The sequence below is a fragment of the Symsagittifera roscoffensis genome, chromosome 7, assembly GCF_963678635.1.
Source record: "Symsagittifera roscoffensis chromosome 7, txSymRosc1.1, whole genome shotgun sequence".
Classification (NCBI taxonomy): Eukaryota; Metazoa; Xenacoelomorpha; order Acoela; family Convolutidae; genus Symsagittifera; species Symsagittifera roscoffensis.
The window spans coordinates 1447609-1469890 of NC_087068.1; the positions used below are offsets into that span (position 1 = coordinate 1447609).

Here is a 22282-nt window from a genome sequence, read left to right on the forward strand (position 1 = left end):
TATTCTCGTGCTAAAAGTTCAATCATCAAATCTTATTTTCTAACGTCAATGACATTTTTACAATAGCAGAAACAAAATTAAACATAGCCATTTTTATTGTAAATTCTAATCTTTCCGTCTCGACAACAGGTGAATATGTGTTTCGCATTCGAACACACCTTATACACTGCGTCGCAATCCGAGCCAGTCAGCTCACGAACTGTCAACTTCTCTGCACGTTCAAGTTCGGCCGGCTCATTTCCATTGCCAAGCTCAGACAAAATTGACAATGAAGTTACGTCTATCCCCGTGACAGAGCCATCTTTAGCAGCGAAGAAAAGGAAACTGCCGATCATGCCAATTGAGCCTATTGAGCTGCCTTGCGAAATATTCATGGTTAACTTGTGCTCCAAGTTTAGTGGGAGTGAGCTCTGATGTTTGTGTGAATTGGCAGAGATATTGTGCGACTCAGCCATTCCGTTTGTGAATGCACAGATAACAATGGAAGATGACGCAAAGCGACAGCAGGAGATTCTGTCGTTTTCTGTTCCCACCTAGAGCAAAAATAACAAGTGAGGCTGGGGTGCAAATTGGAAACCGAAAAGCGCATAAATTATACTCTTGGCGTACTGTCTCCACTTGGAAACACGTTGGCCCAATTTTGCTGTTTGAAAAATACACAGTCCTCAGCCTTAACATTCTCCTCCAATACGATTCATTTATACGCTGCTAGACCGCTACAAGGTCAAAGTGGGATGCTCGTAGACTGGACACCAAAATAAAGCTATAAAACATGCTAGTTGATATATTTTACATTTTTATAATTTCAAACTTTTTTGCTAGTCCAGCGAGTGCGTACAAACAGAGCCGCATTCCGATGGAACAAAGAAAATCAAAAACTTCTGGTTAAAGGAATTAGCTACAAAAATCAGAGCCAACTGGCAGTTGGAAAAAAGTAATCAATGCAAGGAAACTGAAAAAAAAACCGATTTGTTTCGTTTGAATGTCGAGAAAAAAATGGCCTCAAAGCTCTTTGAATTTGTAAAAGAATTCAAGATGGACACTTTTTTGTTAAAATTAACCCAATTTAAGAACTTGATCGATAAGTAAAACTTTTGTTTCGATGGGAAATCTGATAATTAAATTCCATTTTCGAAATTAAAAGCCGATCACGTTTTTCGTGACCTTTACAATTTTGTTGTTCGATAGCGGAGTTGGCCTTCATTTTAACAAAAGAAATGCTCTGAACTTGAAAAAAAAATACAATTCGAAACCGCGAAAAATCAAAATTGAGCGTGAATAAATTTTAGACTTTTTACTGCAAAAAATCAGAAAGACCTATATATGAGTACTCACTACGTTTATTACTCTTGAAAATAGTCAACAGACAGTTGGAAAAGAGTGAAACATACACACGCGCATAAAACATACACACGCGCATAGAAAAATCGCTAGTCAAAAGACGCAATATGAGGACATGAGGCCGATTTATTATAGACAAACCTATCAAGCGTAAAAAAGGGAAAAAAAGAAAAAAAAACAAAGCCGAAACGACTCAGAAGTTTTTAAAATCGAAGAAAAGAAATATACTAAGTCAATGCTAGTAAAATAACAAATATAACTGACACAGTTGAAAAAGAGTCAATGAACGCAAGAAAACAGAAACAAAAATGACCTATTTTTTTGGCCATAACTCATTTTTGATTTTCCAGACGAATTTATGATAGCAACTTCTTCGAAAAAAAAACTCATTTGACAAAACTAGATCAATATGTATAAATTTTATTTCGCTGGGAAATCTGATTATAAAATTACATTTCGAAACTAGAAATCAAATCATATTTTTCGTGACCGCTGTTCGATACTGGAGTTTTCATTCCTTTTACACAGAGGCGAAGTTACTGTAATAACCAATCAGAATCAAGGTAAGAAAACAAACTTACGAAATAAATATTTTTTTTATTGATTTATTTCTTCCATGTCTCGATTCTGATTGGTTAAAACAGTATTTGTATGCTTACTGAAGAGTATGAATACGCGGTCGTCTGAATACCGCTACGTAACCTATCTATGGTTAGGACGTCAAATGTGCTAGAGACAAGCAACACCGCACGGAAGAAGCTAACAAAATCAAAAAGATCAAACCTCAGAAATCACAAACACGAGGTAATTAGGACATTGAAGAACAATTACACCGGTATTGCAAATATAGACATACAGAGATAGAGAATTTTGTCGATCGTACTAAAGCAGCAGGAAATCAAAAATGAGAGCTGAGCTTGAGAAACAAACCCTCAGTAACAGAATCGGAAAAAAACTCGGTAGTTAGATGCAGCTTAAGACGTGACCCACCAAGAAAAATGGTTGCAATTGCGACAAGAAGAATTCCGAAACCAATGAGAAAAGCAACTGATAAAAACCTCTAAATCTAGCACTGAAACACTTCAAAGAAGTATGGAATAACTGTTAAAATAAGTGAAATGGTTAAATAAACAGATCAGATAAAAAATGACGTCTAAGCACTCCCGTTAGACCTCACTTGACAGGAAAAATTTTAATGCACAGTAAAAAAGTAGGCTTAATTAACGCCAAATCATTTTCCGCTTAAGCAGGCATGTATTCCCTCTCTCTGTGTTCAGTGTGGGTTCTGTTTTGACATACTAATATCTATTGCTATGACTATCTACAAAAATTTCGGGGGCTTGGAATGATTGGTCTTTTTCAAATAATTACTGATTTCATTGCCGTCGATAAGTGTTACATGTAACGCTTCCGATGGAAGTAGAGTCTTGCTTAAAAGTTTTTGTTGAGTATCATATTTCTCGATGTTGCCGATGAAAACATCTCGTTCTCAGCTGGATATAACGCAACTTTTTGCCATTTCTGAGGGCCCCAAAAATTGTTCAAAAAGTTTTCTGTTTTATTTCGTGTTGAGTATCTTGTGTTTGTCGAGATTAAACAGAAAAAATCTTTTCAGAAGTCGCATAGCGCTTGTCACTTTTCGAAGTAGAGATGTAACAGTAGCAATCAAACAAACAACCATGAAGCAATTCAGAATAAAAAGCCAGTGATTTCGTTGATCCAGCAGAAAACTTGGCATAAAAATCAATAAAATTGCTCGTATCAGGGCGAAGCCCTGAATGTTCCGACTGACTTTTTGAGTCTATGGAGCAGTAATAATAAAAAAAAGTCGAATGTAATAAAAAAGACGGTTTTTTTAAATTTGAAAATTTCTGTAAAAACTTAACCCTCCACACGCAATTCAAAGTACAAAGTGATAGACTTCGCTCCTAGTAATGTTCTACAAACTTCCTTTAACCAATTTGGAACGATTTCTAAGACGGATGAAATCTTCACTTACACGTTAATAGCGCGATTTATATCGCGCATTAGTTGTCCGAAATTGGCCAACATCGCAATCTTTAAACCCCCGTAACTTTACGGAAAATGCTCAAAGGCGAAGTATCAATTCAAATTTAAGCTCAGGACAACAAAACCTCTTGAGTGATATTTAAAAGTTTCTGTTAAAAATGGCTAGTTAAGAAGTCGAAATTTGTCTGAATAAAAAAACCACCCCGAGCACAATTATTCCTCTACATTCGTTATGAAAGTCGGAACAATAATAGTTAGCAAAATAAGACGAAATTACTTCAGATTTAATTCATATTGGGTTAATTATATCCAAAAACTTTCAGTGATTATTATTTTTTTTGAAAATCAACCAGAGTTGAGGGCATATATTTTTTATTTGAAGCTCGAAAGTTAAATTTGAAAAACAAAGCTCGGAAAAATTTGACTTTGAAGCTCATTGAACTTCAAAAACAATTTATGACTGGCCGTTTTTGATAAAAATTATTTCAATTTGAGAAAAGTGGATCAATACGGAAAGTTTCTTCCGCTGGGAATTCAAATGGACGTTCGAAATTAAAAATCGATCGCGCATTTTGATCATTTGGAAAAGGGTCAATGAACGCAAGTAACGAGAAAAAACACGGAATTTCAAAAAAAAAAATTGAATGTTGTCCAAAATGGTCCTTGAAACTAGGCCTGTAGAGAGTACAAACCTAACTTTGCGATTAATTTTGTATAGTTAGGTTTACTACTGTATCATACTTCTACCAACATGAAAGGGGGAGAGAATGTTAAGCAGATTAAAAGAGTCATTTTTTCGACCATTCAGAATGCAGTTAAATTAGAATTCTCATAACTAAACTCCAGTGCTTATTTGCTGTTTTACTTAGAGGCTTAAGATTTTTTGGTAGATACCTTAGGCAGGAGATAATTTTTGAAATCGATTTTTTTTTCGAAAAACTTCAATTTTCGAACTTCAAAATAAAAAAGAGATGGCATTAAGGCTCTTTGAAATTAAAAACAATTTACGATTGGTATTTTTGATTAAACTAACCCGATTTGAGAAAACTGAATCAATAGATAAACTTTTATTCCGCTGTGAAATCTGCCAATTAAATTCCACTTTCGAAATTAGAAGTCGATTACATTTTTCAACCGTTGCCTTTTTGCTGTTCGATAGTGGAGTTTGCCCACCTGTCAACAAAGGAAATAAACTGAACTTTAGAAAAATCATCACAATCTATTTAAGAGACTGAACTTTGTAACACTAGTAAGAAAACGACATAAAAGCAGCTCTAAAAGAGAAATAGGAAAAAATAAGCCTTGAATAGTACAAAAATTTTGCTGAGGTGGAATCGATTACTACGACGCGGAGACTTCGTATTCCATGTCCTCGCATCTAAACACGGACCCTTGACAATGCACTAACACTAGCCACAATTAAAACATCTATATATACTAATAAATTGCAAATGGTACTAATTACAAAGAGACCGAATTTTGAAAATAACAAACTTAAGACATCTACAACAACGTTGCACGTAAACAATTGGGACGTTATGTACAAATTAGGCATTTCAAAAACAATTGCGAGATATATTGAGTTTGAATTTTCTGAAATCGATTTTTTAATTATTACACTGTCGTTTGAAACAGATAGCATTTCTCAGTTCATCTGATGAATTAAAAAGGCATCAATTTTGTTAATTTATTACTAATCGAATGTCAAAGCACATGCTATCAAAAAGACTTACAGGTGCCAACAAAAGTGGCACCAATACTAGCTACTTAGAAGGTTGACATAGAAGTCGTACTATTACACTACGCACGCAGTGTAAAAAAGCTCGCGGTGCAAGCATGATAGTTGGTTCTGTGAATAAATAAGTATGAATTTGGTGCCGAGAAATTTTCAAAAACACAATTAAGCCAAGCTAAGCTAATGCTCAGCCTGTTTTCCAAGATTTTTAAGCACAAAAAAATGAATTTTTCACTTTTCGGTATAAAAGTGATAGAGGTCCCCAGAAACTAAACGGGTTCCTACTTTAAGCAGAGTGCCTCAAAAATTCAATTTCTTGCTTTGATGGTGTCAATTATAGACTTCAGTATCGAAAAGTTTGCGCTTTTTCAAACACCCCCTTGAATTTCAATTTTAAAAAATTATTATAACGTTCGTTGACACAATGTAATCAAAATTTGCAGGGTGAACTACTTAACGATTGTGAACACATTTATTCTTCATACATTTCATCGTGACATCACACAATCATAAGACAACTAAGAACAGGGAAAACTGAAATGTGGGGGAAAGTGGAAAAGAGTTTTAAAAAAATGCTCGCTTCAACTTATTTCAATTTAAATAAGTTTTTCAAAATAAGCGGGGAAACTGGAAGAGACCCATTTAAAACTAAGTAACCCACCCAACTGTCATACTCGCACCTTTTTTTCTTCGGGGAAACATCTAAAAATGTATCATATTTGTACCACAAACTGGGCTCTTTTCCAGGGGTGCCGGACATCAAGCCGACGGGACTTCTAGCCGAATCGTAAAATTAGGGACTTCAAGCCGAATAGTTCCTTATAAACTCGTGAAATATGATTAATTTGAAAACTTTTTTGAAGAATTTCTGAAGTTCAAGATCTTTCTTCACAAGTTATTGGCGTTTTCATAAAATTTAAGCCTCCAAATGATGTTTCGGAAAATTGAAAAGTAAAACATGGTTGAAGGCATTTTTCATGTTTATAATTTATGCATTTCAAAAACCGGCTGATGTTATTAACGGATGCCAATCACAAGTGGTGCATTGTCATGAATAACGTTTATTATGGACTAAACTTGCCAAATTTTTTTTTGAAAAATAACGTTTTACAGATGATAAAATAGTGTTTTGAGGTGCTTGTAAAGTTTTAATTTCGGCTTGAAGTCCCTTCGGCTTGAAGTCCCGTCGGCTTATTGCCCTAGACCCCTTTTCCAGTTCCCCCCTTTCAAATTCAATTTTGAAAAGCTTATTTAACGTTGTCATAATGCAATGAAATTTGGCGTGGTGAACAAATCGACAACTGTGAACAGATTTGGGCTCTTTTCCAGTCCCCCCCCTTTCAAATTGAATACTGAAAAATCTATTTAACATTGTCACAATGCAATGAAATTTGGCGTGGTGAACAAATCGACAATTCTGAACAGATTTGTTCTTCATACTTTACAGCGTAACATCACGCATTTAGCCGTAATAACATGTAAAACAAACATAAAACTCGGTATTTTGAAAGGGGGAAACTGGAAAAGAGTCACAACTTGTTTATTTGCCGGGGCTGTAAGAAAGAGAATCACGTTACTATGCATTAACAAAACTTCTGACAGGAGTGGGATTCGAACCCACGCATCCGAAGATACTGCGACCTGAACGCAGCGCCTTAGACCGCTCGGCCATCCTGCCTTACTTACAACACAGAACAACGACTATAGAATCCAACATTGTTGACAAAGCAACGACTGTTTAGCATGTTAAAATGGTGTATAATTTTGATTGATTAACAATTCTTGGACAGAATCGTCTAAGAGGAGAGGGGGGCCCAGACTTGGCATAAGTCTGCGGCGCATGGTGCCAGGTAAATCAGACGACAGGACATTAAAACGACAAGACATTTAGACGAAAAATGAGCGTTAAAACTTGTAAACTGAATTGTTGGAATTTGAGCAAAATCTATATCTCAGAAATACAATGTGGAGTGGAGAATTGCATGTATAGTCAGTCGTCTTAAGGTCCCATCAAAACGGTTGTCGTCTGAATGTCCTGTCGTTTTATTTGCCAGACACCACCCCGCGGCTCATAATCCGGCATAATTACCGCATAAAAAGCCTAACATTCAAAATCGCAGGAATTTCTCGTGTTGGCAATGTAGTAGTACTGTACGTAGTACCACCTAAAACCAGGCTATCGGTACAACGAGTATTAGATTGTCAATATTGGAGCGCGGTCTGTATTTAGACAACCGCGTATTCATAATCGTCAGTAGACAGACAAATACTATAGTATCCAATCAGAATCGAGATGAGGAACCAAACTTATGTTTAATTTAGTGTTATTAAATACATAATAATAAGGTTCAGGGCTGTAAAGAAATATATTGTATTGAAATATAGTGGCAATACAAAAAATACAATTTTTTATTTTAGACAAAGGAAAAATATATATAATTATTTTATCAGAACAATTATAGCTCAAGGACAACCTTGGCATCAATTTAGATCGCAAAATAGGAGACAACTTCAAATATGCTCTGTGCACCTCACTTTACACGTTTACCGTACTTTGTTCACATTTACTGTGTTTTTGGCGATCGTCGAACAGTGGTTTCCTGATTTTTTTCGTATGTAAATAAATGTCTCTAGAATGTAAAGATCGTGGACGAAATTATCAATAAAGGATTCTATCAAATTTTTTGTCAAAGATATATATGTTATATACGTAAATCAGGGGCGGATCTAGGATTTTCTCGAGTGCGGGGGGCGGATTTTTGAAAAATTTGACCTTTTTTTTAGGTCGATCAAATAGATTTTTCGAGCTCTCCCAAAGCACGGTTTTGTCCCAGTTTCGGCCAAACTTTTTGCGCCTCAGGCAAAATTTTGAAAAAACAGGCCAAAAAAGGCGTTTTAGGCACTTTTTGGAAAATTTTGAACGAAAAATTGCGTTTTTTCGGCGCGTGGTCCCCCCTCAAAATTAGTATATTGGCGCCTTTAGAAATTTTTTAGAGTCGGTCGGCCAAAAATGGATTTCTTAAAAAGTATCAAAGGGGGACCCTTTGGGTCGGCAGGAGGTCGAATCCCTGAGGGGGGTCCCCCCCCCCCCCCCCCCCTTAATCCGCCCCTGATGTAAATGAGGATCAGACAATTCGGTCATTGGACGACTTATAATTAATTCCTTTCAAATGCACAAAACAAATAAAATTAACAGAACCAAAAGTACCTAAACATAATAAAACTTTATGCAACTCATTGTTTCCAAAATTAAAATAGTAGCTAAGCAAAAATCAAACTCAACAAAAAACTGCACAATACTTAAAAGCTAACCAAGTTACAGGAAAGCAAACAAGAAATTGGGAATTTTACAGGCTGTCAAAAAGGATAACCACCCCTACCACGTACTGGCCACACAGTTAACGCTGATATTCTTATCAAGCCTTAGACGGGGTAGAGTGCAACCACCTCTCAGGTAATTTGGGTAGTTGATTGAAAGTAATTTGAAACTTAAACTTAAAAAGATAAACTAATTGCGATTAAAATACTGTCCAACCAGAAACCAGTACCGCGTTCAACGCCTAATTTTTGCAGTTAGATGGTCCATTTACACAACTAACATTGATTATTCTTCATTAGTAACTAAATTGAACAACTGGTTGATTACATGTGAATCATTCTCAATGATTCACTTTTAGCAAGTTGACGTAAAAAGGAATTCGTATTATCCGAACGCGGAAAAAAGCATCTTTATCTTGACGGTTACACATGTCGTGAAAAAAAACAACTTGAGAACGGTCTCATTAAATTGCAATGTACATTTGGAAATTGCAGAGCAGTGGATTATTTGGAGGAACAGCAAGAATTCACCTTAAAAACCAAGCACGCTCATTTGCCGAGCCCCTCAAAAATTCAAGCTTAGAATTCAAGCATCAATATTTGCCGGTCGGTCGTTTCAAAACTTTTTCTCAAGCGTAATTAACCTGCCTCATTTGCGCTAACTTATTGCATACTTCAGTTGAAATTACAGGATCAAAAAATGATAAATTTTGAGGCACTTTATTTACATAAGGGACCCGGTTAGTGTCTTGGCACCCCTCTATGACAGTTGTACCAAGTAGACCAATTTAATCCAGTTTTTTTTAAGTTCAAAAACAAAAACGTGATAAAATTACTCAACTTATGAATAATTTATTCATCTCATTGGCAGTATTGATGATTCTTATCCTTGTTTTGTGTCTTTTTACTTATTCCGCCCAAAATTCTTGGTCTAGCGATTTCGTAAAAATCAATGTATAAATGTAGACAACGCAGCTAATTGGCTTGATTATTACAAATGCGATCATTTTAATCAAATCTACTTAACAATCTGCCCCTTTCAAGAAGGGGGAGATTGCTAAATTAGATTGAGTTAGTCAAATTTTCTACCAATCAAGAGGCAGCAAAAATCGAATTCTCAATACAAGCTCTAGTGCTTATTTACTGTTGTTATTTATAGGGGTGGAGACTCTTTAGTTTACACCATAGTGGAGATTCTTAAGTAGTGGAGTTTTATTCTTAGCCGATTTCTAACAAGGCCGAATTTTGAGCAAAGTGAAGGTGGTCAATTTTTTTCCTAGAGCTACTTTTTAGATTTTTTTCTTGTCTGGGTAAAACTTTGCAGTTAATTTGAAATAAAATTGAATGATTAATAAAATATTCTCTATTTTTGACCGATTCGGCTTTTTTCTAAATCGACTTGAAACTGTGAAAAAATAATTTTTTAGATGGTGCTGAAAGTAAAAAAAAAATGGTTCAGAAGGCAAAACAATTCGACCAACATATCATTTTTCAAAAACACACGCACCGCACGTTCGGTTTAATAAGAAAATGAGAACATAAGTATTTAAAAATCAGACCCAATTGTTTACAAAACTTAGGAGAAATAAGTAAAAAGACCCTGCAATTTAAGCGTTATCGTCGCTTACTCTTTACCTTTACGCTTTTCAGACGAAATTGATCGGTACGATGTTTAAAACTGCCCATCCAAAGACTATAGGCTCCCCAGACATTGCCAACAGACAGTTGCAGAAGATTCAATGAACGCAAGTAAACAGATTTTGAATTCCAAAGAAACAATTGATGCGCTTAAAGCTCTTTGAATTTCCAGAACAATTTGTGATTGGCACTTTAACATAACCCTTTCGGGATTGTGGATTATGCTGTACCTTACTTAGTGTACCACGCTATATTACCGTATAAATATGCCGTGACTGCCAGCTAAGGGGGAAAACCTTGAAATCTAAACATACCTTCACAGATGCAAGTTCACAATTGGACAGCAAGTGGAACAAAACCAGTCTGTTATCTTCCGTTGCTATGATGACCATCTTACCACGCGTTTCACTTTCTTCCTCTTTCTCCACTTCGCTTAAGCCATTCAAAATTAATAAAATATCCGAGTCATCAACTCCAATAACATCGATACAAATTATTCCACTTTGAATATTCTTCTTTTTGATCACGTTTCCACCGCCACAGCTCCAAAGATTCAGAAAGCCGTCTGTGGCAACGGAAGCCACATTTTTACCCCGTCCCACAATTGCGACATCTTCCACTGGTCGCTTGTGACCTTGGAGGCTCCTCGCACACTTTCCCGTTTCGCATGACCAGATCCTGAGGTCCAGAGAAGCGGACAGGAGCACTATGCCGGAGGGGAAGAAGGCGAGGGCGTTTATGTCAAATGGGTGACCTAACTGAAAATAGAGCACATTTTAAATCTTTTCTAAAACAATTTCACCACAAGTTCTGAGCCGACGTTGAGAAAGAATAAACAGCAATTCCAGTCTTATAACCTCCATCTTTTACAATTAAACCTCTGGCTCGTTTCCTTTTCCCCACCTGCAAAGTTTTTAGAGTAATTTTTTCTGTTCAAACTGTCGGATTGTTATAAAAGGATTGTCGGTTTGTTATTTGGCATAAGGACTAATTAGGCCATAACAAACATATATGGTCTTCATACTCAACCTTGTAAAACCACTCGTTACACCATGAAAGCGATGCTTGTGTTAGGTGTATGTGTGTGTGAGGGGGGAGCGGTTGGGGGGGGGGGGGGGTGGTTTGAGGGTGGGAGAAAGAGCCAAACCTTGTCACTTGACGGTGAATGACTAAGACGGGACTGATCCAGACAGTGAACTTAAAAGGTAATTATGGGAGACAGAAAAGCAAACAGGGCAGAAGCAAAGAACCCAATTAGAAGAAAACTAGCGTGTGACGCACCTCCGGTGCTCCGAATTTTTAACAACTCATAAAATCCGCATATATTGGAAATCCTTTGAGTGAACTCTGACAGCACCCAGTGACAAGGTTGGTAATTTCAAAATTTGTAATTTTTTTAATCAAGTTTTTTTCTTAATTCAAATATCGAAAAACCATTAAATTCTGGTAAGTTTTTTTTATCTTAGTTCTTGGAAAAACTTTAAAATGGCATAAAAAAGTCACCTCTCGGCAACTAAAGGGAAGTGAGCAGTCATATTAGAACACAAGATTTGCAATCCCGAGAGTACTCGCATAGTACACTACTAACTTTTTTGAAAACCCATAAAACTTCGTATCTCGAAAAACACATAGACTTAAGCAGTCATACTTAGAGGCCAGATTCGCAACACCTGCGAAAACTCTGACAGCCCCCAGCTACAAGGTTAGGAACTTCAAACTTGAAAAAAAAAGCTTTCGGTAAAATTTTTGAAAAAATCACAATCAAGGCCATATCTGGAAAACAAGAAAGATTTGGGAAAACATATTTGAAGGCAAGACTTCCAACCTCTGAGAGTACTCTGACAGCCCCCACCTATAGGGTTGTGATTTCCAAAATTTCAAGAAAAAAATTAAATTTATGATTTCTGATAATTTTTTGAAAAAAATTATAAAGAACGGTATATCTCGAAAACTAAAAAAATTTGAGCATTCATATTTGGAGGGCTTGGGTTAACTATAGAGATGTGAACGTCAAGTTTTGTTAAACTTTTCATATCTAAGTTCTTTGAACGATTGAAAAAAGACATAACAAATGTCGCATCTCGGAACTTAAGAGCATTTGATCAGTCGCATTTGGACGCAAAATTTGCAAACTGGAAGTCGCGAGAGCAGCCTCGCAGTACGCAACTACAAGGATTGGTTTTTCAAATTTTTTAAGTCCTTATAACTAAGTTTTCTTAATAATTAAAAAGAAATCATAAAACACGTCATATCTCAAAAACTATTTTAGCAGCACATTTTAAGGCAACCCCTGAAAGTGGCAACCCCTGAAAGTACCCTTACAGCACCCAACTACAGGTTTGAGAGTTTCATTAATTGTGATTTTTATATTTGAGCTTTATGAAAAATCAAAAAAAAATGTCGTATCTCGTCAACTAAGGATTTGGTTGTTCAAAACTGGAGGCAAACTTCGCAGTCCCTGGGAAAACCCTGATAGCATCCCACTATTGTTTTGCTTATTTCAAAATTGATGAAATAATCCTTTAATTCAAACTAGAAAATCGAAAAAAATTGCAATGTACGATATAGCTTAAACGTGAAAAAATCCTTTCGTTAAACATGCAAAAATGATACGTTGAAAAAACTTAAACATGGCGAGAAAGTGAAGCCTGCATTTAAATATATAATAGATAGATAGATAGATAGATAGATAGATAGATACATAGATAGATACATAGATAGATAGATAGATAGATACATAGATAGATAGATAGATAGATAGATAGATAGATAGATAGATAGATAGATATATAGACAGAAAGATAGATAGTTAGATAGATAATAGATAGATAAATTATCAGCCGAATGTTGAAACACTTTTTATTACAGCAGCTAATCTTATTTTTGTTCGATTTGAGGACAAACTTGGTGTGAAACAATTAATTGTTTAATGTATATTTCGTTCCATTACCCACCAAAAAGCCTTCATTTCGTTTGTTTTGCACGTTATTAAGTTGACTGTCTAGATCCGACCCGTCTCCTTTTCATTCGCCAAGCTGACTTTACGTTAAAGTAAAAGAGCATAAACCATTGAAAAACCAACTTACTTCGCTTTTCGAAGCATGTAGCAATTGATCTGGCTTCGAGGCTGCGGTCAAGGTTATAACGGTTAATGAAGAAAATTTAAAAAATTTCGACTTTTTGCGCGTTACTTTATTCGGACTTCCAAGTCATAATCACGAACTTCCCCAAACCAATTTGAATGAGAACTGCAAATTAAAACTATAACACTGACTTAACTCATAAACACTTAGTTAAGTTTTCGAGTCTGCTTAGTTAAGGTTATCACGGCTACTCTGTAACAGTTACAATATTTTCTGCTCTTTTCGAAAATTTGAAATGTGGGGAGGAAAGTGGAAAATATATTCCATTAGTAAAAGTTATCTAAAGTACTGGCCTTCCAATCTGCGCCTCACTTCTCCCGTCTCCACATTCCACAGCAGAACCACGTGATCATCAACTGCTGAAGAGGAGGAGGAGGCACCCAGGGCATCAGTCACTGCCAGACAGTCTATCTTTCTACCACAGTGCAAATGGGAGAACTCCTTCGAAGGGGCCTCAAACACTATAACAGATCATTTGACCTAACATGTATGAAGTAAGCTACACTTATGCAGAGGCCAAAGCGGAGCTCTGCATCTTTTGCGATACTTTTGGAGCAGAAAATGAGATTGAAATAACTAAATCGAAGAAAAATTATTTCAATGAAACTATAAATTTAAAAAAAAACGCTATTTTACTCCACAGCCGACCTGAATTAGTTTTATTACAAACAACCCTCAATTTTTGCTCATCAAACGCTATACAAAAATTTGTCTAAGCCGAGAACACATCCGCTGAAAGTATTTTAGGCCGAATATAACTTTTAAGTGAAAAAAAAGGAAAATAAACTAAGTCAGCGTTAGTTAATTTGCAAAACACAGGGTTACATCACCAGCGCTTGCAACTGCAAACAAAACAGCTTAAAGTACAAGAAAAATCCGCGATGTGAAAACCACTCCATAAAAATAAGCAGACATACGCGGCATAAATAAAAGCCCGACAATTCAAATTCTCCCAGAAACTTTTAGTAATACAGAGTAAAGAAAAAACAAGGTTTGACCGGCATTCGAACCGTAGTCCATTGGATGCAATGGCGACCTCAAATTATAAACATCAGGGGGGGGGGGGGAGAACCCTGGAAGTTGCTAAGGTTCGAAAAAAGGAATGTGAGAAATGTTGTTTACGGGAAAAAGTCTCGTTACCGATTACAAGACATAAAGGCACTCGCAAACTTATTAAGCAAAGCTAAACCACCCAGTTAAAAAAGTGACATGAAACTCAAAGACAGCAAACAATAAGATTTATTTATTTACAAATATTTTTCAGCAATAGAAGCTCGTTGCAAGTCAAGAAAAAAAAAACCAGAGCAGAACACTGGACCTAACCAATTGAAATTGATGTCGTTGAAGAACACTTAAAAACAATGAGATTGAAGCCCATTCTCCAGATAAATTTGAAGGTTCCACAACTATGCCACAGCTGCCGGGCTCATCACATATATTTGAGAGATTTGAATCGAATGAGTCCATAGTATTGGAAAAATGGCACCGTACAATCAGATTCCACAGGTGTAACCAAAAGCTATCCTACTATTTTATATATCATACATATTTCATTCATGATTCCATGCATGAGGGGAAAAAAGCGTTTGGATTGAGAAAAACTGGTTCCTGTAAAAATCCAACTCGCTAAAAAAGCATACAAGAAAGTTATCAAACAAGATAGTCAAAATACAAGTATCAAGCGTTGACTCTGATGTTGATATGAAGGATACTATTGCAAACTTACGTTCACATTTATAAAAACAATTTGAGATGAAGATCCTGAAATATTGAGGAAACATCGATACAGTTATGCTACCAGGAAGGCAAATCAAAGCTTTAACGAAAATTAACATTTTGATGCTAAATCAAATAGTGGCCAGCGCGAATGAAATATTTGAGATGAGATGAAAGAGTTATCGCTCCGCGAATGTTATGTTTGATTTTCAGCAAGGTAGAAAGGAGTGGAGAACCATTGACGATTATTCTAGCCTTCTAGCCCAGATAAACATCAATCCGTCAAATGCTGCAGCTTCCCACTCACTGGGACCACCACGGCACTACCAAATCATAAGAAAATTTGTTAAACATGAAGCTCATGGCATCTAGCGGCGACGCAGTTGGCTCAAAGGTATGTTTAATCGTGCAGGTAATCCTATTATGACACAGAAATGTTTGTATCCCAGAGACAAAATCTATAAAATGAAGATAGACAAAAAGGCCTCTTAACTTTTAAGCGAAGGCAAATTACACCCACCAGAAAATACCGCAACAAGAGGCTATAAGAGTAATTTCAAGTGATGAACGAGAAGAAAAGAAAAGACTTGGTTAGAAAAGAGTCTCCGTTAACGTAGTTAGATAAGAAATCAACCTGAATTTACCTCCTTGAGAACTTGCTACACAGGAAACCCCTGTTGCACCTCCACTCTCGACTCGCAAACACGATACGAGTAAATGCATAGTGTCGAAACACGAAAACTTATTTTATCGCTAGTCCAGAAAATTCATCGATAAAATCAATTCTTCAAAAATATTGCGAACCCAACATCGCTTCCTCCCGTTGTTGTGAAAAGGCTGTTTACAAAAAGACCAACGAATCAATTGGACCAAGAATTGGTGGCACATGACGCACAAAAACAAATTGAAGAAAAAGCAAACAATTCCGACAGCCAGCGTTTTTTCCCCGGGATAATCAAAACAACGACATCTAAACTAAGTTGCTTAATTGATGCTACACAATTCTGCATAAGCTTAGTTTCAACTAACGTAGCTAACAAAAAACTTAATAACTTTCAATATTAGATCCCCTAAGCCTCACTACGAACAATGGCACCACTTATTCTACTAAGTCTTCAGTCTCCGCACGCCAATATATGTATAACTGAAACATGGCTAACAGAAAGAGACAATACAAAGACCTGCCTATTGAGCGGTTACAATCAAAAAGAAGAAAAACTCATGATGAAGGTTAAACGATTCAGACAACAAATACCTGATGTACACTTGGCTAAATCGAAACACCTCTGGATGAAAGTATACTGGCTGAAATAATAAAAAAAATAATATCAAGTTCTGAAGACATCTAAGGCTGACAAAATGATCTACTTCAAAAACTGGACGTTTTTGTACGACAACAGTTCTAAAAAGTAGCCATATGTGGGGACTTAAAGTTAGACAATATTCAATAGAACGTGCAAGACTTGACAGAGGCGAACCGGAGCTTCGCATCACTCACGATACCACAAAAATAGTATTGTAAGCTAGCAGACAGAAAAGGAGAGCCACTTAGTCCAAAGAACACCAAAACTATTTCGAAAAAATCAAAAATAAAAACTTCAATAAATGTTTTGAATGATGTTTAATTTGCTGAAAAAACGTCCAGAAACAAATTTGAAGGCGTTCAATGAAAACTCAAAAACAATTATCGTGCGCCGAAAGTCAAATTGTTGTCAAGATAAAACTAGCGTATAACGCACCTCCGGTGCTTCAAACTTTTAACAACTCATAAAAAACCGTTTATATTGGAATTAAAGTCTGCATCCTTTAACAAAGTTCGTTGAAAAAATTTAAACCGAATCAAGAAACGTCACATCTCGGAAATTAATAGCACTTGAGCAGTCGCATTTGGACGCAAGATTTGCAACTCCTGAGAGTACTCTTACAGTGCCTAATAATAGTTATGGGAATTTCAAATTTTGAGAAACTTCTAACTTCAAGTTTTCTAGAAAACATTTTATAAAAACCATTTAAAACGACATATCTCGGATACGACCCAGAGTTGAGCGATCATATCCGGAGGCAAGACTCGCAATCCCTGAGAGTACCCAGACAGCCCCTAATTACAAGGTTAGATATTTCAAATTAAAAACTAATTTAAGTTTTCTGAAATTTTTTCTGAAAAACCATTAAAAACTCATCTCTAGGAAACTATCAAGGGTTGAGCAGTCAACTTTGGAGGCAAGATTCGCAATCCCCGAGAGTATCCTGACTGCCCCAACTACAAGGCTAGGTATTTCGAATTTCGAAAAAAAAATTAATTAACGTTTTCTAAACACTTCGTGAAAAAATCACAAAGAACGTCATATCTCGAAAACTTCTGTAATTTGAGCAAACATTTTTGGAGGCATGATTCGCAACCCCCGAGAGTACCCTAACAACATCAAATACAGGCTTATGAAATTCAAATTTTGAAAAAAAAAGTATTTTACCGTCATAACTCGAAAACTACAAAGATTTGAGCAGTCATATTTTGGAGGCAAAACTGGCAACTTCCAGCAGTACCCTGACAGAGCCTCACTATAGAAATTGGAACTTCGAACTTTGCCAAAAATCTATATCTACGTTCTTTGAACAATTTTATGAAAAAAGAAATAACAAAAATCACATCTCGGAAACTAAGAGCATTTGAGCAGTCGCATTCGAACGTAAGATTTGCAATTTGGAACTCCTGAAATCCTGAGAGTACCCTCAAAGTAACCAACTACAAGGTTGGGGATTTCCATTCTTTTGAATTGTTTGAAATCTAAGTTCTCTAAAAAAAAATTTAAAATCATAAAACACGTCATCTCAAAACTACAAGGATTTGAGCTGTCATATTTAGAGGCAAGATTCGCAATAATTGAGAGTACTCTGACAGCACACAAAAACAAGGTTGGGAATTTCGAATTTTGTAAATTGAGTTCTCCGGAAAAATCCAGCATCCCATTATTGAGTTGCTAATTTCAAATTAGGTTAAGAAAATCATCTGAAATATAACTGGAAAATCAAAAAAGATTTCTTAACCATTGCAATAAATGATTTTGCCTAAACGTAAAAAAGTTTCTAATTAAACATGCAAAAAAATACATTGCAAAAGCTTAAGCATGGCGAGATAGTGAAGGCCGCATTTAAATATATAATAGATAGATAGATTTACTCATAAATTTTATTTTGAGATTTTAAACGCTTTGTGCAATTCCGAGGAAAGCATACAAATTATGGCTACCTAGAATGACCCAAAAGTGAGTTGGTACGCCGATGAAAGGTAAGCCAAAACCAATTAGGCTGAAACACTTTTTAAGCGAAAAAAAAAGAACGAAAAAGGAAGTCAAGGCTAGTAGAGTAAATGAAATCATAGAAAGCAACTACAAGAAAAACTGCACACGGCAAATAATTCTAAAATGCAGTAACTAAGCCAACAAACCATAAGCAGACAAATCATAAGCCGACAATATTTTTGAGATGAAATATTTCCCGTTTGAAAAAAAAACAGGTCTTGATCCGATTCGAACCCCGAACCGTTGCCGTCCCAGGCGTATTTATTATCTCCAGACTAAATGAGCCGGATACGCATAGAAATTTGAATTCATTGTGAACAAAGATACAAAGTGATTCTGTTGAACAAGTTGTTAACCCGAAAAAAGGAAAATCGCTTAGATATACAAGAACCCCGAAAAAACCCGGCCAATTTCATTTATACCTACTTTTAAGGAGAATTCAGATGTTTCTAAAACACGGTTAAAAACATTATTTTCTGAAAATTTAAAAAAAGGTCGTGGCCGGTTAAAAAAAAGAACCCAAAAATCGGTTTTCACGATTGAACATTTAACCTGAGAATTGGCACGGTATTTTTCCAAAAAACGGTCACTTCAATTAAGTGAAGGAGTTTCAAAACCTTCAATTGTTCGAAGACATAACTTTTTTCTTAAGGAAACTGGCCGGAGCAAATTATAACCGCAAGCTTTCAACAACCTGTTGTGACAGCTAAACCCATGATAACAGATTTGGCAGAATAGTTGTCGAGAAAAGTCCAAGAAAGGGTCAATAAATCAGAAAGTTAACACCTCCAAGAATCATAGCTTTTTGTTTAACAAATTTGTGCGTTAAAACTTATTCAGAAGAATTCCATACAACCTGTTATTTCGATTGAACCCAAAAAGCCAGGTTTGGCAGAGTAGTTCTCGAGAAAATCAAATAGTTTCAAAAAAGTTAAAAAAATCAGTTTCGATTTTTTCGAGGTCTATAATTTTTTGTGTCAAAAAATTTGGGCGTAGTCGCATATGCAAAAAAGGAGCTTCTGACAACCCGTTTTTTGAATTGAACCCAAAATTTCAGATATACTAAGCTAAGGTAAACTCAAAAAGCTAAGAAAAAAACGATCAAAAAATAAGCTTTACCGAGGACGATAACATTTTATGTAAAAAATTTGTGAGTACCCGCTTATGCAGAAGAGATTCATCAAACCAATTACTTCGATTGAACCCAAAAAGCCAAATTTAGCAGATTAGTTCTCGAGAAAAGTCTAAAAACTTCAAAAAACGATCACCGTTCTTTGGATTGAACCCAAAATCTCAGATATGGGAGGGTATTTTTTTGGTAAAATTCATAAAACTAAAAAAAAAGCTCAAAAAACTAACTTTCCGAGGATGATAACTTTTTTTGTAAAAAACTTGTGTGTGGTGGCTGCATATGCATAAGAGAAACTCCAACCTGTTATTTCGATTGAACGAAAAAGCCAGGTTTGGCAGAGTAGTTCTCGAGAAAAGTCAATAAGTTTCAAAAAACTGTCATAAAATCATTTTTGACTTTTCCGAGGGGTATAATTTGTCAAAAAACTTGGTCGTAATCGCGTATGCGAAAGAGCTTCCCACGACTCAATCTTTGAAATTAACCCAAAACCTCAGATACGGGAGGGTATTTTTGGTAAAATTCTTAAAATTAGAAAAAAAAACGTTCAAAAAATAAAAAAAATTGACTTTTCCGAGGACGATTACTTTTGTGTAATAATAACTGTGAGTGCCATTAATGCATATGAGCTTCTTATTACTCGTAATCTCCATTGAAACCACAAACAAGTTTTCAAATCCGTTCTATTCAATGAAACCAAAATCTTAGATTTAGTAGATTAGTTTTTGACAAAAACGAAAAAACGATTGGTCAAATATTCCCCCCACAGACGTTTTCGAAGGCTGTAGACAAAGAGGTAAAACAAAAAAGACCAGGGGAGTATGCAGATAAACAAGGGTGTAGAAGAACTTGCGATAGATACTCTTCTTGAAAATCGGTTAAATGTTATAAAAAGCAAAGAAGTGGTTAAATGTTCCAAAGCGTACGCATTTTAACTAGTTGAAGAAAAAGTTCCTTAAAAACATCCATAACTGCCCAGATTCGAACCCTCTTATTTAGTTGCGGGTCTCCTTTCCTACTTGTACGCTACAGATCCATGATACCAACAAGTTAAACTACTATTTGTAATATAATAATCTGTGTTAATATCCTTAGCATTGGCTGTACTTAATAGCTGGTAGTTGATCAAAATGAACACATTTTGTCGCAGCAATATTAGCGTCGAAACAATATTTGCTACTTATGTTGGAAAAAAAAGAGTTCCTAGTATCACACAAGCTTTGCTTGTGTAACTAGGGTCCTAAGATGTAAATGAGTCATCTGATTATACCAGTTCAAATCTGAGTTTTACTCTCGTAGACATGCTTTTTTCCAGAAAAACTATACCCCGATTCAAGTTCCTTTTGTACTGCTTCTTTTAAGACCTTCATTTTTGACTGATCGGCTCAAAAATATTCTGAAGGTCCAAACTTTTGCGAACATTGCCTGATGACGCCTTTTCTGACCTGTTTCTTCAAACATTCCTCTGCGCCGCAAAAACTAGTCAAAATAGGCTGTTCGATAGTGATTTGGGATAACTCAGAAAATCAATTTGCCTGACTTAAAAAAGTCGACAAAATCTTTGAAACTCCATTTCCCCCTTAAGAAACTCCTAGATCCCCCTGTTTTATCCTCTCAATATAAAAAGGAATGGGCTGATCATACAATCTAAGACTTGTGTGAAATAAAATCAAGTTGCAATAGAAAATGACTTTTTGTCAAGCGAGGCTCTTTTTCCTTTTCCCACACCCGCAAGTTTTTATAATTAAAATTACTGTTCACATTGTCCGATTGTCATGAGTTGTCACGAATTGAGATACGGACTAATTAGGCCATGACAAACATATTTGGTTTTAATGCTCAACCTTGTATAACCAATCGTTATACCATAAAAATAATGCTCGTATGAGGTGGGGGGAGGGGAGAAGAAAAGAGAGCCGGATCTTGTTAACTATTGCCCCATTTCGATTTTCAGAAATTCAATTTTGGCGGCCACATTTTCAATAGCTTAAAACAATTTTCAGAAAAAATATATATTTATTTTAAAATTTTTAAGTGGGTATTATATAAATAGTGAGTAATACAAATACAAACGCACGAAAATGAAAACGCACTTAATTGTTAACATTTATGAAAGCCATATTTTATACAGAAATGGTTGTCAAAAAAAAACATGCATAGGGGAGGGGGAATAGTTAACAAGATCCAAAGAGCCTCGCGCGATTTAGAGAAACCCGGAAAAAAGTTTGAAAAGGATTGAATGTAGAAAATAAATGTGGTAAAGCCCTTAGAGTCATATTTGCATACACAAGCAGGTCGTCGTTGGCTGCTATGAGCAGATAGATGTCCGTTAGATCACAACACAATTCCCACGCATGTTTATAGCCCTTTTCAAGAATACAGGCAGCAAACAATGAGAAAAAGAAAATAAATGGGCACATCTGGATGCAAATGTACCCTGGAGGGGAAACAATGGCAGAGGCGGTGCATAGAAAAATGAAAGGGTAGCTGCTTTATAAATCATCAAGTGAACGTGATAGTAATCCATCAAAGCTTCAACGATGTAATGATACAAAGAAACTTCATCAGCACTCAGATATTTTCCAGAAAATGTTTAGGCAAAAAACTAACCAACAGACTGCAATTGATGGCCAATTTCAATTTTCAAACATCTTCGGTTCAAGTGAACAACCTCTACGTCTTGCTCGGCGACAAAATCCTCAATGAGGTCCAAAAACTCAATCGACAATAAAGTTCCCTCTTTTTTCTTCAGTTTTGCCTCTCTTTTGTTCACGCCACTTCTGAAGGTGAGCCAACAGGAAGTTCCTTCGGCTGTTAGAGCTTCGTGCCAGTCGCACTGAATATAAAGCTTCACAAAATCTTTCCTCATTACTCTGAAAACATATTACATCAGAAAGACCTCTGCAATCGAGTTGAGTAAGACGAACTGGACTCAACAAATTTGCTCCATTAC

The 22282-nt window shown here is 35.9% G+C and overlaps 2 protein-coding genes and 1 non-coding gene across 3 annotated transcripts in view; 1 reads left to right on the forward strand and 2 right to left on the reverse strand.

The window, feature by feature from the left end:
* The window catches only part of LOC134851326 (potassium voltage-gated channel subfamily H member 7-like), a 415470-nt gene that overhangs the window by 275301 nt on the left and 117887 nt on the right, over nt 1-22282 (forward strand). The window lies entirely within an intron of this gene.
* On the reverse strand, nt 18-22198 carry LOC134851154 (proteasomal ATPase-associated factor 1-like). Its single transcript, XM_063867113.1, has 4 exons — nt 21940-22198; nt 13479-13646; nt 10357-10796; nt 18-533 (listed from the first exon to the last, which is right to left on the reverse strand). The coding sequence occupies exons 1-4, from the start codon at nt 22196-22198 to the stop codon at nt 78-80; spliced, it is 1323 nt and encodes a 440-aa protein (XP_063723183.1). The 3' UTR covers nt 18-77.
* Trnal-cag (transfer RNA leucine (anticodon CAG)) lies at nt 6683-6764 on the reverse strand. The gene has a single exon. It is a non-coding gene; the product is annotated as a tRNA-Leu (tRNA).

What these genes read in the sequence shown, in the direction of transcription:
- LOC134851154 (XM_063867113.1), bottom strand. Translation starts at nt 22,198, where the DNA reads ATGAGGAAAGATTTTGTGAAGCTTTATATTCAGTGCGACTGGCACGAA. An exon ending in CCATCAATTGCAGTCTGTTG is followed by an intron (nt 13,647 to 21,939) that starts GTTAGTTTTTTG and finishes GATCTGTTATAG; the next exon opens with TGTTTGAGGCCCCTTCGAAG. An exon ending in AGTGAGGCGCAGATTGGAAG is followed by an intron (nt 10,797 to 13,478) that starts GCCAGTACTTTA and finishes ATTTTCAGTTAG; the next exon opens with GTCACCCATTTGACATAAAC.